The 19,677-nt window shown below is 34.3% G+C and overlaps 1 protein-coding gene across 6 annotated transcripts in view; it reads left to right on the forward strand.

The window, feature by feature from the left end:
- The window catches only part of CD2AP (CD2 associated protein), a 153,028-nt gene that overhangs the window by 126,754 nt on the left and 6,597 nt on the right, over positions 1 to 19,677 (forward strand). For 5 of the 6 annotated variants that reach the window (XM_032299633.1, XM_032299634.1, XM_032299630.1 and 2 more), the window contains 4 exons: positions 2,711 to 2,823; positions 4,501 to 4,602; positions 5,658 to 5,839; positions 9,109 to 9,172. In XM_032299633.1, coding sequence (XP_032155524.1) covers positions 2,711 to 2,823; positions 4,501 to 4,602; positions 5,658 to 5,839; positions 9,109 to 9,172 — 461 coding nt within the window. Of the gene's footprint in view, positions 1 to 324; positions 399 to 2,710; positions 2,824 to 4,500; positions 4,603 to 5,657; positions 5,840 to 9,108; positions 9,173 to 19,677 lie in introns of those variants that run through there. The other variant, XR_004275588.1, reaches the window with a different exon arrangement.

The following is a 19,677-nucleotide window of genomic DNA, read 5'->3' on the forward strand; positions in this document are numbered from 1 at the left end:
AACATACTGATTTATTACTCTGGCCTCTTAAAGCACTAAGCCATCCTTTTGGAAGCTGTCTTGGTGTTCAGTGAGTAATAAAACAGAGCTTTCAAGCCTAATGCATATTGAAATTAATATTAATTTTTTCCTTTGAAAGACAAAGGAATAAACCTAAAATCTAATACACATCTTGTGTAAGTTAGATAACCTGCAAATAGTTATATGCCAAACATTGAAATGGTTTTATTCATTCTACAGCTGTTCTTTTTTCCTGTTTTGTAAAATAATTATTTTGGTTTAGTCTTTTTTCTAGACATTCCTATCCTTGACTTTTCTTTCCAGATTTTGTTTCCTAGCCTGTTTGCCATGTTTCCCTTCTTACGTGTCAGGAAATTATTCTACCCTTCTCCATTTTGGTAAGATGAAAGTTTATAAAGCAATCAAAATAGTATTTTCAATATAAATAGGTGGTGCACATTGATTTTTCTTTGTAATTTTACTGAAAGTGTACATGTCTGTCTGTCTATTTATTCTAACCCTTTTGGTTTTCCATTTTTAGATAAAATGAAATTTACTTTGGAAAAGTCTCCCGATTAGTTTAAAATACTTTTTTGATGCAATTTTTTAAAGAAAATTGGCAACCATAAAAACCAGTTTATTTTCTCCCCAAATTGGATATTTCATTTTGATTTTTAAAAATTTTATGTGTTCCTAGCAACATGCAGAATTTTAAGTGGCTGGCAGAGTGACAAGTGTGATTGCAAAAGCTAAGTGATTGTCATGCCTTTTATGCCATGTGTGCAGTGTAAATCCATTGTTATCCCTCTTAGGTAAATTTAAAAGCATTTAGATATGTCATGATTCCGAAATGTGCACTGTTCCATTTTACTAACTCAATGGCTTAAATGGAGAACCTGAGAGAGTTTTAGAATAGTAAAGTTACTTGTCTTGGTGTTATAGTTCAAAACGGGACATACGGAAGACATTTTACATGAGCATGGTGTACAGTTTTGTAAATCTATGTTTTACTTACCCTTTCAGTTTAATTTTTCTTTGTCTTTTCCTGTGTTTTTCTGTTTGTTTCTTTTTCTCTCTGCAAGTTGCTTAAATATGCATTTGAAAATAATCTCTACAGGCTAAAATGATTGGATTGTACTTGTTAAGGTTTTTTCTTTGTGGATTGTTCATGCACACATCAGTGTAAAAGCAATTTTTCACCCTTCAAACAATAACATATTTTAACATCTTTTAAAATTACAGATTGCTTTCTTTATATTTACAAATAACATGACATTTAAATATATATTTAAATCCAACCTCTTTCAGATTTTATATAATGTGTTTTTCATTGTCATTTATTATTATGATTTGTTATATTTCATTACTTACAATTATCAAAAGTCTCAAAAATTAAACCAAGCATGGTAGAGTATCTGTTGATACAAGTGAGAACACACAAAGAAATTGATGGAAAAAAATTATATTATCAAATTCTTCTAGTTATAAAATGCATATTACCAAACAATGATGTCTCTTTTTCTGCCTTACCCTTGTGTCCTCCATCCCTTAAAAACATTCTCTAAATAAGTAAAGTTGATGAATAAATTTTTAGGGCAGTGATGGTGAGCATCTTTAGATCTCTTTTAAGAAACAAGTAACTGAGTTAGAACATACAAATATCTGACAGAAAGCATTCTAAACATCTAGGCAGATGGTAATATGAAGAATTAATACAGATCTGGATGATTAGACCAAAGGAATCTGCTGTTAGGTAGAACATTTTGGCTGTGGTTAATATCCTGAGTTTGGAATCTGTGGTAAAGGAAGGTTATATTGAAAATGGAAGTATCTGTAATAGTTTACCCTTAGGGTTCTTGATATATATAGATATCTGGACTTCAGAGTTAAATAAATTTCCTTTAGCAAGATTTTCTGAATCATCTAGAAAAAGGCAAGGTATTATATATCATTGTTTTAGAGTAAATTTGTCCTTAAACCCAAGTTATCGGGTCAAAGGTCTGCCAGCCTTTGATGATGAGGAAATAAGTTGGTAATCCATGTAGCATTTTTTTGGGAAGGAGGGGTATCTGATTTGCCTTACATTTGTAGCTGTCTTATGATAGCTAAACATGATAATGTCTAAGCAAAGATGCAGTGAGCTATAAACAGTTTTGAGTCCCACCTAATACTGTGCACATACATATAGATGTAAAAATATGTTAAATCATGCTTTTGCTTTATATTGAGAAACCCAAATCAAAAGTGGCAGGGTGCCAGATAAAGTTTAATTCTTAACATTTGAATATTCTACTTCTTGAAGTTTAAAACAGATTTTACATGCAGATTTTCTGAGATCTTATAAGTTTAAGAAGTAGATTTTTTTGTTGTTAGGAACTTAAGATGAGTTTTTTATGCTACTACAGTTTATGATATAGATTTATTTTTCACTAAGAACTTTTTTTTGAGATCTAGGTCTCTATTTGGAAACAACCTTTATAGTGTTAATAAAATTGTATACTATATGAATGTATCAGGTAAAGAGGATGTTTGTTTTTCTTTTAAGGGTGAGTGTTGTTTTCCAAATGCATATGAAAAGCACAGGTTAATTGTGAGTTCTTCATAGTAGTGGTACTCTTTTTAATTTATAGTTTGTCCAAAAATTGAAACATTTTTTACCTCTAAAAAGGTACAGTTATCTTAGTAAATAATGTTTATTTTTATTTTCTAGATGTTGTAAATTTTGATGACATAGCTTCCTCAGAAAACTTGCTTCATCTCACTGCAAATAGACCAAAGATGCCTGGAAGAAGGTTGCCGGGCCGCTTCAATGGTGGACATTCTGTGAGTTCACCTAACTGTTGTAAACTGCACTAGATTTAGCAAATACAGAGTCCGTTTGAAGATAGAGAGAGGATTTATAGCTCTACCTAAGTTTAAAAATCAGGAGTATAGCTGTTATACTCAAGTAGCAAATGCTGGTATTTAAGGAAATATAGAAGGAGAGAGGTGTGTTGGTTCCAACAGGGTCTGGAATGGAAGGTTACAGAATCATTAGGAAATTATTATGAGGCTTTAGCCACAAAGCATAGGGTTAAAGGGTGAAGAACCTTTTTAAGGTGCTTCAAAGAAAGAACCTGTTTAATTTGTCTTTCAACAACAGATATTAAAATTGAGCAGCAGATACTCATTTTAGGAAAGATTGAGAAAAATTTTTCTCCTGAAATATTCAGTGTTTGTTTTTTCTTTTTTCTAAATTTTTAAAATTAACTTTTGAGGGTACATAATAGATGTGTGTATTTATGGGTTATGTGAGATATTTTGATACAGGCATAAAATGCAAGTAAAAGCGGTATCCATCTCATCAAGCATTTATCATTTGTGTTACAGACAGTCCAATTGTACTCTTAGTTATTTTTAAGTGCTCAATTAAATTATTTTTGACTTGTAGTTACCCTGTTTTGCTAGCAAATATTAGGTCTTACTCATTCTTTCTATTTTTCATACTCATTAACCATCTCTCCATCCCTACCCCCACCCCACTAACACCCTTCTCAGCCTCTGATAACAGTCTTTCTGTTCTCTATCTCCTTGAGTTCAATCGTTTTAATTTTTTAAGTGAGAACATGCAAAGTTTGTCCTTCTATACTAGGCTTAGTTCACTTAACATAGTGACCTCCAGTTCTATCCATGTTGCAAATAACAGGATCTCATTCTTTTTTGTGACTGAATAGTAGTCCATTGTCAGTATGAACCACATCTTCTTTATCCATTTGTCTGCTGATGGACATTTAGGTTGATTCCAATTCTTGGCTGTATTCTTGTGAATAGTGCCACAATAAACATGGGAATGCAACCATCTCTTTGTTATACATACAGATTTCCCTTTTTTTGTGTGGGGGGTGTTATATGTAGCAGTGCTGGATCAGTTAGTAGCTCTATTTTTAGTTTTTTGAGGAACCTCCAAACTTTTCTCCATAGTGGTTGTACTAATTTACATTCTCCCCAACAGTGTGCGAGGGTTCCCTTTTCTCCATATCCTTGCCGGCATTTGTTATTCCCTATCTTTTGGATAAAAACCATTTTAACTAGGGTGAGGTGATACCTCATTGTGGTTTTGATTTATATCATCTCTGATGATCATCGTGAAATATTCATTGTTTTTGTAGTACATTTTCTTGTGTCTAAATGTGTTAACTTCTTTTTATGCTTTTTCTACATTGTCTGGAATACTGGTGGCACTGTAATGTTAATATATTAGCTCTTAAATACTATAGTATGTTTAAAATTATCTAAGTGGAGAAAATTCTTGCTAAGAGGAAAGCTTTTTTTTTTACCTTCAAGATACGCAAATGTATTACTCAGCTTGAAAGTGTATAACATCCTATTAATTTAGTAATGGGATATCAGCAACAGTAGCAGCTGAAAATCTGTACAAGTTACTTGCTTTATTATCCAAAGACTTACTAGCTTTTCTTTCTTTGTTCTGTTATGTCTCTTGACTTTTAAATAATCATTTAGCCAACTCACAGCCCCGAAAAAATCTTCAAGTTACCAAAAGAAGAAGATAGTGCCAACCTAAAGCCATCTGAATTAAAAAAAGATACATGCTACTCTCCAAAGGTGAGGCGCATTGTTGTCTAAGATTTGTTGGCTTTCTGGGATTCTTTGTGGACATCAAAGATATGGAATTTAAGGTGTTTTCTATGAAGAATTGTTTCTTCTCCCACAAAATAAAATAATTACTGGTAAAAAATTGAGTTGTTTAGCTTTGTCACACTATTTTCTGCAAATATTTTTAAAAGAGCTTACATTATTTTAAATATTACATATTTCATATTTTTTTTAGGCATAGATCTATACATCTCTTTCATTTCTCCATTAAACATATATTCTTATAGTCAGAAAAAAACACTTGTAGAGTACTTACCTAGCTTAGCACTATAATTAAGCATTCAGTATATACTGGAATGAATGCTGAATTCTGTACATGGGTCCTTTCATCTGTTACAAGGTGTTAGGTGTCTTGTCAAAATTTTTTCCATTTTTATTTAACATAGTTTTACCACAACTGACACACATTTAAGAAGGTCATTTAGGTTTCCTCCTAAATTATTCCTTAATTTCATTTCAGGGCATTTTTGTCAGTGTTTCCAGGTTATTAAATATACATAATCTGATTTTCTTAGCTGTCGTCAGTCTGTTGACATTTTACTAAAATGACCTGCTATTTCAGGCTATGGGCTCATTTTATTAACTCTTCCTGAACCTATTAAATTGTTCACAGTTACTTTTAAGTGAAGCTCTTTGGACATTCACACAATAAGTATTGAATATGGAAAGTCAAAATAATACCTTTATAATGCTGTTACATTCTTGCTTCTGCTTCACTAGGCAAACCATCCATAAGGTACATTTGATGGATTTTTCTTTTTTCCTTTTTTCTTCTTTTAATAAAGTCATTGTCATTTCCCACAAAATCTAGTGACTACAAATTTATTCTTTAGTTGTCTGGCGATTTTTTTTCATTATGAACATTAAGTTGCTTTTGAATTTCCAAATTTGCCGTTTATCTTGAAGTACTTGTTTTTCTTCTTGCTGTAAAAATCTTTTAAACTTAAATTTAATATTAAATAAAAATAAAATCAGAAAAAAAGATTTTTTTATTATGTTTTCAGCCACCTGTGTACCTTTCAACACCTTCCAGTGCTTCTAAAGCAAATACAACTGCTTTCCTGACTCCATTAGAAATCAAAGCTAAAGTAGAAACAGATGATGAGAAGAAAAATTTCCTGGATGAACTTAGAGCCCAAATTATTGAATTGTTGTGCACTGTAGAAGCACTGAAAAAGGATCATGGGTAAGTAGCCCTTCTTTTCTCCTATGAGTACTCCTTAACTCATGCATAAAGAATTTTTTAAAACCTTATTAAGTAAAAATCTAATCTGTGGCTGGGTGTGGTAGTTCATACCTGTAATCCTAGCACTTTGGAAGACCAAGATTGGAGGATGGTTTGAGTTCAGAAGTTCAAGACCAGCCTGGACAACATACAAAATGCCAAAATGCCATCTTGCAAAAAAAAAAAAAAAAGAAAAAGAGAAAAAAAGCGAGGCATGTTGGCGCATCCCTATAGTCCCAGCTACTTAGGAGGCTGAGGTGGGAGGATCTCTTGAGCCTAGGAAGCCAAGGCGGCAGTGAGCTGTGAACAGGCAAAAAACAAAACCGAGACCCTGTCTCAAAAAACAGTCTCTGGTATGAGCAAGTATGTTTTCAAAGAAATTTTCATTAACAGTGCTTTTCTCTTTTTGCAAAAGAGTTAAATTGGTAAAGTTATTCTAGTAGCTGAATTGTGGAAAATGTACACACATAACCATAATTTTAGGCTAGAAATCTTCTGATCAGACATGATTAATTAGTTTTTTTAACTACTAGGAAAAATACTGTATTTTGGATCTGGTATGTATCTATACATATATAGTTAACTTACTTTTTGAGGATTTGATTACTGTTTCTGCAAGGTTGAGTTGGACATTTATAAAATGAATGCATTGGGATAGGTGATCTCTAAAACCCTTCTCTTAACTCTGAAAATTTTTTGATAATGGTATATGTTGAGACATACCCTAGTTGAAAGTTAGGTAGGGACTTTTAGAGCTAAAACACATTTACAAGATCATTATTGTAGGTGAACTCTCCCTCTGGCTTTTTAAATGAAGAAATAAAAGTTTATATAGATAAAGTTACTTATCCAAGATCACACAGTTCTTAAATGACAGAGCTGGAACTCAAACCCGTATTATCTATTGTTTTAGAGACCTTTTCTGTAACCACTAGTATTTGAATTTTAAAACTTGTTGGCATTTGAAGCATAGTTCTACAAAAGCCCAGTAGGCAGTAGGTAAAATAGATTTAAAAAAAAAAAAAAAAAGCAGCTAATCTAATTGAATTGAGAGTGAGCGTGCTCATCCCTTGTCTTCAACTTCCCTTCTAAAAAGATTTCTCAGAATATGGTATAAAAGTTATAGCCAAATAAAAAGTATAAAAGAACAAAAAATAAAACAGAAAAGTTATGGCCAGAGGCCATGTTACCTCTGAGCCTGATTTTATCATTTCTTTTCCAATTTTAAGGTGGCCTAGGAATCTTATTAAAAACAATATTGAGATTAACAGTTTAAGGTGTTTGGAGTTTGCAGAAAACTTACAGGTATTTCTTAGAAACAAAAAATGTATTTTGAATGACTACTTAAAAATATGTTATATATTTTATATATTATATATAATGTGTGTGTGTGTGTATATATATATATATATAGAGAGAGAGAGAGAGAGAGTTTATAATTTAATACACGATAGGTATTTCTTGGAATCCTTTAGTTCATCTGTTTTGAAAGATTCTTTTAGTAGATTCTGCAACATGCACATTATAAGCTGTAAGTTTACTTGTCCAGTAAATATTTATTGATCATCACCCATGTACTAGGTAGAGAACTCTCCTGATTTGATTTTGTTGTTTTACCTTTTTTATACCTTGTACTGTTTTACATACACATATTGCCTGTAGATGCTCTTAAATTAGCTCTAGAATGAATAAAATATTTCTGATTTATACACACACACACACACACACACACACACACACACACACACACACACATATTTTAAAACACATACCAAACATTTTAGAAGTCTTTCCAAGGGCTATTTTCAATATCTTGAGTTCCTCTTGAAAAGTGAAACTGGATGTCAGGTTTTAATTAATTAATTAATTTATTTTTTAATGTAGACAGCATCAACAGGAGAAAGGATAAATACTATTGGTGTATTAAAAGAGAGATGCTACACGGCATACAACAGTAAAAGTAAATTTCAACATCAAAATGAATTAATCTAAATGTTGGGGGGAAGGAGCAGGTCAGAAGCATACATGCAGTCAGTATATTTCATTTATATAAAGTTGAAAAGCATACCAAACCAGAAAATATATTGTCGTAATTTTGTGCATGTGGCAAAATTAGAAGAACAAATGAATAATAAATACTATAAAACTTTTTCTATGGGAGAGAATGGCAGATAGGATTAAGGCAAGAGGATCACTTTTTGGGATATCAGAGGTACTGGTAATATTTTATTTCTTTAGTTGACTTGGAGTTCAGAAGTTTTTGCTTTATTCTTATGATAGTAGATCTTTATAGCTTAGATATCACTAAGAAATTACTGTCAAGAAGTTAGTTTTGAAACACTATATAAATAACTTTGAAATTCCTTCCTTATAATTTTTTCTTCATTAGTTTTTTCTTTCCTACTTTTTCAAGCTGTTATTTCTACAGTAAGTACTCTGAAGAATTTTTCTAGTATATATTGAGACTGAAAATGTCCATACTTTTGATTTAGAAATTTGATATGCTAACATATTCCTCCCATTCCTTCTATACCATTCTTCGATTCCTTCCACTGCTTCTGTCTCCAAAATAATGAATCAGCCAAACAAAAAACTGGATATATGAAAATTTTAGCAGCAAGAAAGTGGTCTAAAATTTGTGAAAGGCATAATATTGAATATTCACTAAAGCTATAGAAAAAAGGACAACGGTATTAGAAAGTTTAGAAGGGAACACAGGAGATGAAAACGTGAATTAAGAGAGATTATTGGCTAGAGTTTTTAATTTGTTTGGTTTTTGGATTTTAATGTGGTATTTCATTTTTAAAAATAGAGAAATTTAAAGTCTAGGTTGTCTTATCAGATAAAACTGTTAACTTGCCTTGTATTCTGATGTGCTGATACGTAGTCATTTTGCCAAATCGCTTGGGCTTTGAGGTTTCCAACCTGGAAAATGTATGATAGCTGAATACAGAAAATTTCTTAGATATTATTTCTATCTTGATTTTATGAGCTGCTCTGAATTTGCTTAATTTCTTGATCTCAGATAGGTTTGCCTTGGTTTTGCCGAATTTTTAACTGTTATATTGAACCATTCTAACTAGAGAATCTTATATTTTTCTTAATTTACATTGCTGTTGCCCTTAGGTTTTTCCCATGTACTGGGAGGTTAGGTAACAAAAACTCTGTAAGCATTAGTCAGATAAATGGTTTAATGAAAGACTTAACAGTAATAAGTATTTTATTTTTAGGAAAGAACTGGAAAAACTGAGAAAAGACTTGGAAGAAGAAAAGGCAAGGAGAAGTAATCTAGAGGTAATTCATTTCTTTCAGCATTGAGAGTTTAGTCAGCATAAACTGGACATGTTTTTCCCAACCCAACTGGGTAATTGTTTCCTGTACAAATTATGTTATGCTACTTCAGTTGGATATATACGCAATAGACTACTACTCAGTCACAAAAAAAGAATGAGATCCTGTCATTTGTAACAACATGGTTAGAACTGGAGGTCATTATGTTAAGTGAAATAAGCAAGGAACAGAGAGACAAACTTTCCATGTTCCCACTTATTTGTGGAGCTAAAAAAAATTAAAGCAATTGAACTCATAGACATAGAGAGCAGAATGATGGTTACCAGAGGGTGGAAGGGTATTAGTGGAATTAATAGTGGCAAAGGTATTTGTTTGAAATTGGAGTCAGTCCTCTCAAACTCTGTCTCTGCTTTATCAACTAAGTTTACATTTTGTAAATCCATTGTCGTTTCCACAATATTCGCAGCATCTTCACCAACACTAGATTTCACCTCACTCAACTACCTTCTTTGCTGATCCAAAAGAAACAACTCCTCATCTGTTCAAGTTTGATCTACTTTAAATTCTTGTTCTCTTGCTATTTTTACCACATCTTCAATTATTTTCTCCACTGAAGTCTTCAACCCTCAAAGTCATCCCTGGGGGTTGGAGTCATCTTCTAAACTTCTGTTGATACTGACATTCTGACTATGAATTGTGAATGTTCTTAATGGCATCTAAACTGATGCATTTTTTTCAGAAGGTTTTCAGTTTATTTGCCTATATCTGTCAGAGGAATCACTATCTATGGAAGCTATAGCCTTACAAAATGTTTTTCTTAAATAATAAGATTGAAAGTCTAAATGTGTCTTTGTTGAATGGGCTATGGAATGGATGTGTTAGCAGACATGAAAGTAACATTAATCTCCTTGTTAATTTCCATCAGAGCTCTTCGGTGATTAAGGGCATTGTCAGCAAGCATTAATATTTTCAAAATAATTTTTTTTCCCCGAGCAGTAGGTCTGAAAAATGGGCTTAAAATATTCAGTAAATCATGCTGTTAGTAGATGTGCTGTTATCCAGGCTGTGTTGTTCCATTTATGGAGCATAGGCAGAGTAGATTTAGGATAATTCTTAAAGGCCATAGAATTTTCAGAATGGTAAATAAGTGATGGTTTCCATTAAAACCACCAGCTACATTCACCTAACAAGAGTCAGCCTGTCCTTTGAAGCTTTGAAGCCAGGCGTTGACTTCTTTCTAGTTATGGAAGTGCTAAATGATATCTTCTTTCAATAGATGGCTGTTTTACCTCCATTGAAAATTTGTTTTGTAGCCAGCTTTTTATCAGTGATCTTAGCTAGATCTTTTGGATAACTTGCTGCAGCTTTTGCATCAGCGCCTCCTTCACCTTATACTTTTATGTCATGGAGATGGCTTCTTTTCTTAAACCACATGAACCAACCTCTGCTACCTTCAAACTTTTTCCTCTGCCTGCCGCTTCTTACCTCTCTTGTAGCCTTCAAAGAATTGAGGAGAATTAGGGCCTCACTCTGGATTAGGCTTTGGCTTAAGGAAATGTTACAGTTGGTTTGATCTTCTATCTAGCCCACTCGAACTTTCTTCATATCAGCAATAAGGGTGTTAAGCTTTCTTATTATTCGTATGTTCACTGGAGTAGCACTTTTAATTTTCTTCAAGAATTTTTCCTTTGCAATCGGAACTTGGCTGTTTAGGGCAAAAGGCCTATCTCTTGACCTGTTGTGGCTTTCAACATTGCCTTTCTCTTTGAGCTTAATCATTTCTAATTTTTGATTTAATGTGAGAGGGATGTGATTCTTTCACTTGAACACTTAGAGGTCATTTTCAGGTTATTAATTGGCTTATTTTCATTATTAGGCCTGTTCTGTCTTAGGGAATAGAGAAAGCCAGGTAGAGGGGGAGAGAGAAGAAAGGCTGGTCAGTGTAGCAGTTAGAACACACATGACATTTATCAGTTAAGTTCACTGTTTTTTATGGGTGCTGTTCATGGCACCCCTAAACAATTACAATATTAACATCAGAGATCACTGATCACAGATCACCATAACATATATAATTACAGGGAAAACATTTGGAATATTGTGAAAATTGTCAAAATATGCCACAGTGATGCAAAGTGATCACATATTGTTGGAAAAGTGGCATCAATAAAGTTGCTCCACATAGGATTACCACAAACCTTTAATTGTAGAAAATGCAGTATCTGTGAAGCACAGTAAAATGAAGTGCAATAAAAAAATGTATTCCTGTAAGTTGTCTCTTCTATGCAGATAAGCTATTTTCATTCTTTCTTTGCTCAGGGACAGGACTGGTGGTGGTGACAGATGGCTGTAGATTCACTACCTCCCATTTTTACTTAGTTTATCTTAATTCTCTGTTGATGACTGGCAATTTCAACGATTTCCTTTATCTTTCTTAGCCTTCTTTTCTCCTCACTAATGTTTATCTTCATTTGCATTATTCTTTCTGTGTATCTCAGAGAAAGTTGTAGCCTGTTTTTTTAGAGAATCTTCCCATTGTTTAATTATTTCATACTCCCTTCTGTTTTCTAACCTGCATCATTACTTATCCTATTTCTTTTGTCAGCAATTTGTAGAACAAGAGTGGGTTTGTAACTTGCAGTTAGAAAACCTGGGCTCTTATTCTGAGAATCAACTAACTTTTTTGTTTTAAACTGTGTATTAGTAAGGCTTAGCATTTTCTGCACATTATCTCATTAGACACACATAACAACATGTAAGCATTATCATTCCAGTTATAAGATTGAATAAGGTAGGGTTTGGAATGACTGTGTTAAGTTGCTCTTGCATTGCTATAAAGAAATACCTGAGACTGGGTAATTTATAAAGAAAAGTTTAATTGGCTTATGGTTCTACAGGTTGTACAGGAAGAATCATGGTGCCTGCATCTGCTCAGCTTCTGGGGAGGCCTCTGGGGAGGCCACCTTTACTTATGGTGGAAGGTGAAGCAGGAACATGCATTTTACATGGCTAGAGAGAGCGTAAGAGAGAGTGGGAGGGGCCGCACACTTCTAAACAGCCAGATCTTGTGTGAACTTACTCATCATGAAGGGGATGGCACCCCCATGATCCATACACCTCTCACCTGGCCCCACCTTCAACACTGGGGATTACTTTTAATTTGAGATTTGGTGGAGACACAGATCCAAATCATATCAATGATTAAGTAATAGCAATGGAGCTGAAATTAAAATTTTTTTTTTGAGGTGGAGTCTTGCTTTGTTACCCAGGCTGGAGTACAATGGTGCAATCTCGGCTCACTGTAGCCACTACCTCCCAGGTTCAAGTGATTCTCCTGCCTCAGCCTCCTGAGTAGCTAGGACTGCAGGCACATGCCACCACACCCAGCTGATTTTTTTGTATTTTTAATAGAGATGGGGTTTCACCATGTTGACCAGGCTGATCTCAAACTCCTGACCTCAGGTGATCTACTTGCCTTGGCCCCTCAAAGTGCTGGGATTACAGGCATGACCCACTGTACCTGACCTTAAAAATGTTTTTAACAGAAGCATCCAATCTTCAGCACCTTTGCACTTCAGGATTAAATTACACTGTGTGAACTTGGGCAAGTCACTTCCTTAGCTTTAGTTGTTGAGATAATTTATGTGAAAGTACTTTGTAAATTATCAAACTTTATTTTACCCTTATTTTCAACATTATCCTCTATTGACAACTTTATTACTTTGCATAAAAATACTTAACTTTTGTATTATTCAGAATCAAAAAGAAGCCCCCTTTTAGGTCTAGCTGTCTCCTTGATGTACTGTAGTTACTTTCTCTTTTCACTTGAGGTTTATTTGTTGAAATATGAAAACAACCCCCATCCTTGTAAAATTTAAAAAAAAAAAAAAAAGGTGTGTTTACGGTCTCTGATATTTCACCTTCAATTTGGTCTGTAGCCTTTTGCATCTTAGGTTAGGTTTATTGATTCCAAATTCAAGGTCTCTTCTTCAGTTCCTGCAGCATATCACATTATTTACCCTTACTACCTGTCAAAGGTTTGTCTTGGTTAGGGTAATACTACATCCTGTTGTCTCTAACTTCTCCATCTCCTCTTTTTTCTTTTTTTTAACTTTTAAAATTTTGTTTTTAGAGACAGGGAGTCACTCTGTCACCCAGGCTTGGGTACAGTGACAACAATCTTAGCTCACTGCAGCCTCAAACTCCTGGGATCAGGTTATTCTCCCGTTTCAGCCTGCCAAGTAGCTGAGACTACAGGCATGTACTTCATGCCTGATTAATTTTTCAGATTTTTGTAGGGACTGGGTCTCAGGTTGGTCTTGAACTCTGGCCTCAAATGATCCTCCCACTTTGGCCTCCTACAGTGGTAGGATTAAAGGTTTAAGACACCATGCCTGGCCTTCCTCTTCCTTTCTTGTAACCTAAGTGTAAATATTCTATCACTGCTATCCTTGGTTCTTCTCTCTGAGCATTCACATTTTGAATTCATCTATACACATGAATCTAATGATTAGCTCTAGTGAGTCTCCCCTCTAAATCAAATTCGTATTTTCCCAGCTTCTATCCTGTGTTTCTGACTGTTAGTACCTCCTGGTTGTTTTATCATGAACTTAGTTTTAGCATGTCCCCAGTTAAATTTATCATCTTCCTTTCCTGTTCTTTTGATTTCCTGTTTCTGTTGATAATTTCTGTTGCTCATACAGTCATGTAGACATGGTACTTGGTACATGGTTCTCTTCTGATTCCACTCACTTTTAGTCCTATTAGCTTTACTTCCTAATCTTTGTCTTTATTCCCACTATGTCTATCTTGTTCTGGTGCTTATCTTCTGCTTAGCTTTCTTGAGTACTGGAATTCTTATCTCAGATCAACCTTTCTTTCATTGAGTATTTTCAAGAGCTTTCTGTTACATGCTAAATAAAGTTCCAACAACTTACTATATGAGGTGTTTTTATGTTTTGATCCTAGTTATCTTTCTTTCTTTACTTGCTGATCCTCCATTGTACCGTACAATTGATTGTCTGAATTTTTATTCTTGCTGTGTTTTCTTGGATTTTCCTTTTGCCTCATCTTCTAATGCCCACATTCTATAGATTCTCAAGGCCTTGCTCAAACAGTTACTTTCATTAAATTGATATTCTGTTTCTGATTAACAGTAATTTAGTGGCCGGGCATGATGGCTCACACCTGTAATTCCAGCACTTTGGGAGGCTGAGGCAGGTGGATCACCTGAGGTCAGGAGTTCAAGACCAGCCCGGCCAACATGGTGAAACTCCATCTCTACTAAAAAATACAAAAATTAGCTGGGTGTGGTGGTATGCACCCGTAATCCCAGCTACTAAGGAGGCTGAGGCATGAGAATCACTTGAACCCAGGAGGCAGAGTTTGGCATGAATCAAGATAGTGCCACTGCACTCCAGCCTGGGTGACAGAACCAGACTCTGTCTCAAAAAAAAAAAAAAAGTAATTGAGTCTTCTTACAAATTTGCAAGATCTGCAGTTTTGTAAGAGATGTATACATAATAACTTCCTATATTTTCAATGTTAGGGTATGCACTTACTTTACCTGTCTTCTAGCTCCTAGCACAGTGCTATATACATGTTAGATGTCTAATAAATGATTGACAAATTAATGTAAGAGTGTGTGTGTTAAAAATAATATCTTAAATTCACAGCATGTAATGTGGCAGAAATTGAGAACTTTTTAAACGTTTGACTTTTTTCTTACATGTTATATATACATGTTTATATTCATACATGAAAATAAGATAATGAGACAAGCAAGAGGAACTAATAGTGTTAAATATGTACATCTGACTTAATTTGGCATAAAAATTATGACAAGAGTCTAATTGTTTCTGTTTTGGAGAATTCAATTTGATTTTATTTTTCTAGCAAAGTCAGCTGTTACTTGGCCTCTCACTGACTTGGTATTACATATATATTTTTTCTTTTGTTATGGGTAGAGTTTTACCCCATATTTGTAAAAGCATACCTAAGGCATTAAAGTTTTGGAATAATTTATTTAAAGGACAAAGATGTTTCTTCAAAGATTAAAAGTAGTACTTGAACTACTATGTTAACATTATACAGTATTAAATTATAATGTTTACCAAAAATGAACAATGAACATACAAGTGCTAAAAGAGAAACTCTAGCAATGTATTCACCTGATAACTAATTTTTTTCCCATAAGTTATTGGGGAACAGGTAGTATTTGGTTATATGAGTAAGTTATTTAGTGGTGATTCATGAGATTTTGGTGCACCCATCAACTGAGCAGTATACACTGCACCATATTTGAACGCACAATGTTTGATTTTCCATTCCTGAGTTACTTCACTTAGAATAATGGTCCCCAGTCTCACCCAGGTCACTGCAAATGCTGTTAATTCATTCCTTTTTATGGCTAAGCAGTATTCCAACACACACACACACACACACACACACACACACACACACACACACGTACGTTTGTTTATCTCCTTGTTCATTGATGGGCATTTGTGTTGGTTTCATGATTTGGCTGTTGTGAATTGTGCTGCTATAAACATGTGTGTGCAGGTATCTTCTTTGTATAATGACTTACTTTCCCCTGTGTAGATATCTGGTACTGGGATTGCTGGATCAAATGGTAGTTCTACTTTTAGTTCTTAATCTCCCCACTGTTTTCCATAGTGGCTGTACGAGTTTACATTCCCACCAGCAGTGTAGAAGTGTTCCCTGATCACTGCATCCATGCCATCATCTGTTGTTTGATTTTCTGATTATGGCCATTCTTGCAGGAATAAGGTAGTATCGCATTCTGGTTTTGATTTACATTTTCCTGATCATTAGTGATGTTGAGCATTTCTTCATATGTTTGTTGGCCATTTGCATATCTTCTTTTGAGAATTGTCTGTTCATGTCCTGAGCCCACTTTTTGATGGGTTGTTTTTTTTCTTATTGATTTGTTAGAGTTCGTTGTAGATTCTGGATATTAGTCCTTTGTCAGATGTATAGATTGTGAAGATTTTCTCCCACTCTTTGGGTTGTCTGTTTACTCTGTTGACTGTTCCTGTTGCCATGCAAAAGCAATTTAATTAGGTCCCAGCTATTTATCTTTGTTTTTTTTGCATTTGCTTTTGGGTTCTTGGTCGTGAAATCCTTGCCTAAGCCACTATCTAGTTGGGTTTTTCCATTGTTATTGTCGAGAATTTTTATAGTTTCAAGTCTTAGGTTTAAGTCCTTAATCAATCTTGAGTTGATTTATTGTATAAGGTGAGAGATGAGGGTCCAGTTTCATTCTCCTACATGTGGCTTGCCGGTTATCCTAGCACCATTTGTCGAAAAGGGTGTCCTTTTTCCACTTTATGTTTTTGTTTGCTTTGTCAAAGATCAGTTGGTTGTAAATATTTGGGTTTATTTCTGGGTTCTCTGTTCTGTTCCATTGGTCTATGTGCCTATTTTTATACCAGTATCATGCTGTTTTAGTGACTGTGGCCTTTTATAGTATAATTTGAAATCAGGTAAGGTGACGCCTCCAGATTTATTCTTTTTGCTTAGTGTTGCTTTGCCTATGCTGGCTCTTTTTTGGTTCTGTGTGAATTTTAGAATTGTTTTTTCTAATTCTTTGAAGAATGATGGTGGTATTTTGATGGGGATTGCCTTGAATTTGTACATGGCTTTTGATGGTATGATCATTTTCACAATATTGATTCTACCCATCCATGAGCATAGATGTGTTTCCATTTGTGTTGTGTGTGATTTCTTTCAGCAGTGTTTTATAGTTTTTCTTGTAGAGGTCTTTTTGACTTTTTGGTTAGGTATATTCCCAAGTAATTTATTATTTGCAGCTATTGTAAAAGGGATTGAGTTCTTGATTTGATTCCCCCCTTGGTTGCTGTTGGTGTATAGAAGATCTACTGATTTGTGTACATTAATCTTATATCTGGAAACTCTGCTGAATTCTTTTGTCAGTTTCAGGAGCTTTCTGAAGGAGTCTTTAGAGTTTCCAAGATAAATGATTGTATTGTCAGCAAATAATGACAGTTTGACTTCCTCTTTATTGGTTTGAATGCCCTTTATTTCTTTCTCTTGTCTAATTGCTCTGGCTAGAACTTGCAGAACTATGTTAAAGAGGAGTGGTGAGAGTAGACATCCTTGTCTTGCTCTAGTTCTCAGAGAGAATGCTTTCAACTTTTCTCCATTTAGTATTATGTTGGCTATGGGTTTGTCATAGATGGCTTTTATTGCATTGAGGTGTGTCCCTTGTATGCCAATTTTGCTGAGAGTTTTAATCATAAAAGGATGCTGGATTTTGTTGAATGCTTTTTTTTTTTTTTGCATCTATTGAGATGATCATGTGATTTTTGTTTTGAATTCTGTTTATGTGGTGTATCACATTTATTGACTTGTGTATGTTAAACCATCCCTGCCTTCCTGGCATGAAACTCACTTGATCATGGTGGATTATCTTTTTGCTATGTTGTCAGATTCAGTTAGCTAGTATTTTGTCAAGGATTTTAACATCTACGCTCATCACAGATATTGGTCTGTAGTTTTCTTTTTTAGTTATGTCCTTTCTTGGTTTTGGTATTAGGGTGATCCTGGCTTCATAGAATGAATTAGTTCCTTCTTTCTCTTGTAGAATAGTGTCAAAAGGATTGGTACCTGTCTATTCTTGTAGAATAGTGTCAAAAGGATTGCTACCTCTTCTTTGAATGCCTGGTAGAATTCTGCTGTGAATTTATCTGGTCCTAGTCTTTTTTTTCTTGGTAATTTTTTAATTATCATTTCAGTTTCACTGCTTGTTATTGGTCTGTTCAGGGTCTCTAATTCTTCCTGATTTAAGCAAGGAGAGTTGTATTTTTCCAGGAATTCATCCATCTCTTCTAGGTTTTCTAGTTTATGTGTGTAATGATGTTCAAAGTGGCCTTGAATGATCTTTTGTGTTTCTGTGGTGTCAGTTGTAATATCTCTTGATCTATCAATTTTATTTATCTTTTCAAAGAACCAGGTTTTTGTTTCATTTATCTTTTGTATTTTTTATTGTTGTTTCAATTTCATTTAATTTTGCTCTGATCTTGGTTATTTCCTTTCTTCTGCAGGGTTTCTTTTGGTTTGTTCTTATTTCTATAATTCTTTGAGGTGTTACCTTAGAATGTCAGTTTGTGCTCTTTGGGTCTTTTTGATGTAGGCATTTAGGGCTATTTACTCATATCCTAGCACCCCCTTTGCTGTATCCCAGAGGTTTTGGTAGGTTGTGTTATTGTCGTTCAGTTTTAAGAATTTTTTAATTTCCATCTTGATTTTGTTTTTAACGCAGTGCTCATTAAGGACCATGTTATTTAATTTCCATGTATTTGCCTGGTTTTGAGGGTTCTTTTTGGAATTGATTTCCCATTTTATTTTAGTGTGGTCTGAGAGAGTGCTTAATATGATTTCAGTTTTCTTAAATTTATTGAGGCTCGTTTCATGGCCTGTTATATGGTCTGTCTTGGAGAATGTTCCATGTGCTTGTTGAATAGAATGTGTATTCTGTGGTTGTGGGATGAAATATTCTGTATGTATCTGTTAAGTCCATTTGCTCTAAGGTATAGTTTAAATCTGTTGTTTCTTTATTGACTTTCTATCTTGATGACCTGTCTAATGCTGTCAGTGGAGTATTGAAGTCCCCCCACTGTTACTGTGTTGCTGTCTATCTCGTTTCTTAGGTCTATTAGTAGTTGTTTTATAAATTTGGGATCTCTGGTGTTAGGTGCCTATATATTTAGGATTGTGATATTTTCCTGTTGAACAAGGTCTTTTACCATTATATGTCTCTCTTTGCTGCTTTTAACTGCTGTTGCTTTAAAGTTTGTTTTGTCTGATACAAGAATAGCTACCCCTGCTTGCTTTTGGTGTCCATTTGTATGAAATGCCTTTTACCCCACCCCTTTACTTTAAGTTTATGTGAGTCTTTATGTGTTAGGTGAGTCTCCTGAAAGCAGCAGATACTTGGTTGGTGAGTTCTTATCCATTCTGCAATTGTATATCTTAAATGGAGCATGTGGGCCACTTACATTCAATGTTGGTGTTGAAATGTAAGATACTGTTGCATTCATTGTGCTCTTTGTTGCCTGTGTGCTTTGGTTTTTTTGCTTTTGCTTTTTAACTTGTGTTTTTGTTTTATGGTTCCTGTGTGATTTATGCTTTAAAGAGGTTCTGTTTTGATGTATTTCTAGGATTTGTTCCAAGATTTAGAGCAACTTTGAGCAGTTCTTGTAGTACTGGCTTGGTAACGGCGATTTGTCTCAGCATTTGTCTTGTCTGAAAAAGACTGTCTTTCCTTTGTATATGAAGCTTAGTTTTGCTAGATGCCAAATTCTTGGCTGGTAGTTGTTTTCTTTGAGGAGGCTGAAGATAGAGCCCCAATCCTTTCTAGCTTGTAGGGTTTCTGCTGAGAAATCCACTGTTAATCTGACAGGTTTTCCTGTATAGGTTACCTGGTGCTTCTGTTTCACAGTTCTTACAGTTCTTTCCTGCAT

The sequence above is a fragment of the Sapajus apella genome, unplaced genomic scaffold (genome assembly GCF_009761245.1).
Source record: "Sapajus apella isolate SASKATOON/1434 unplaced genomic scaffold, GSC_monkey_1.0 scaffold41, whole genome shotgun sequence".
NCBI classification, from domain to species: Eukaryota; Metazoa; Chordata; class Mammalia; order Primates; family Cebidae; genus Sapajus; species Sapajus apella.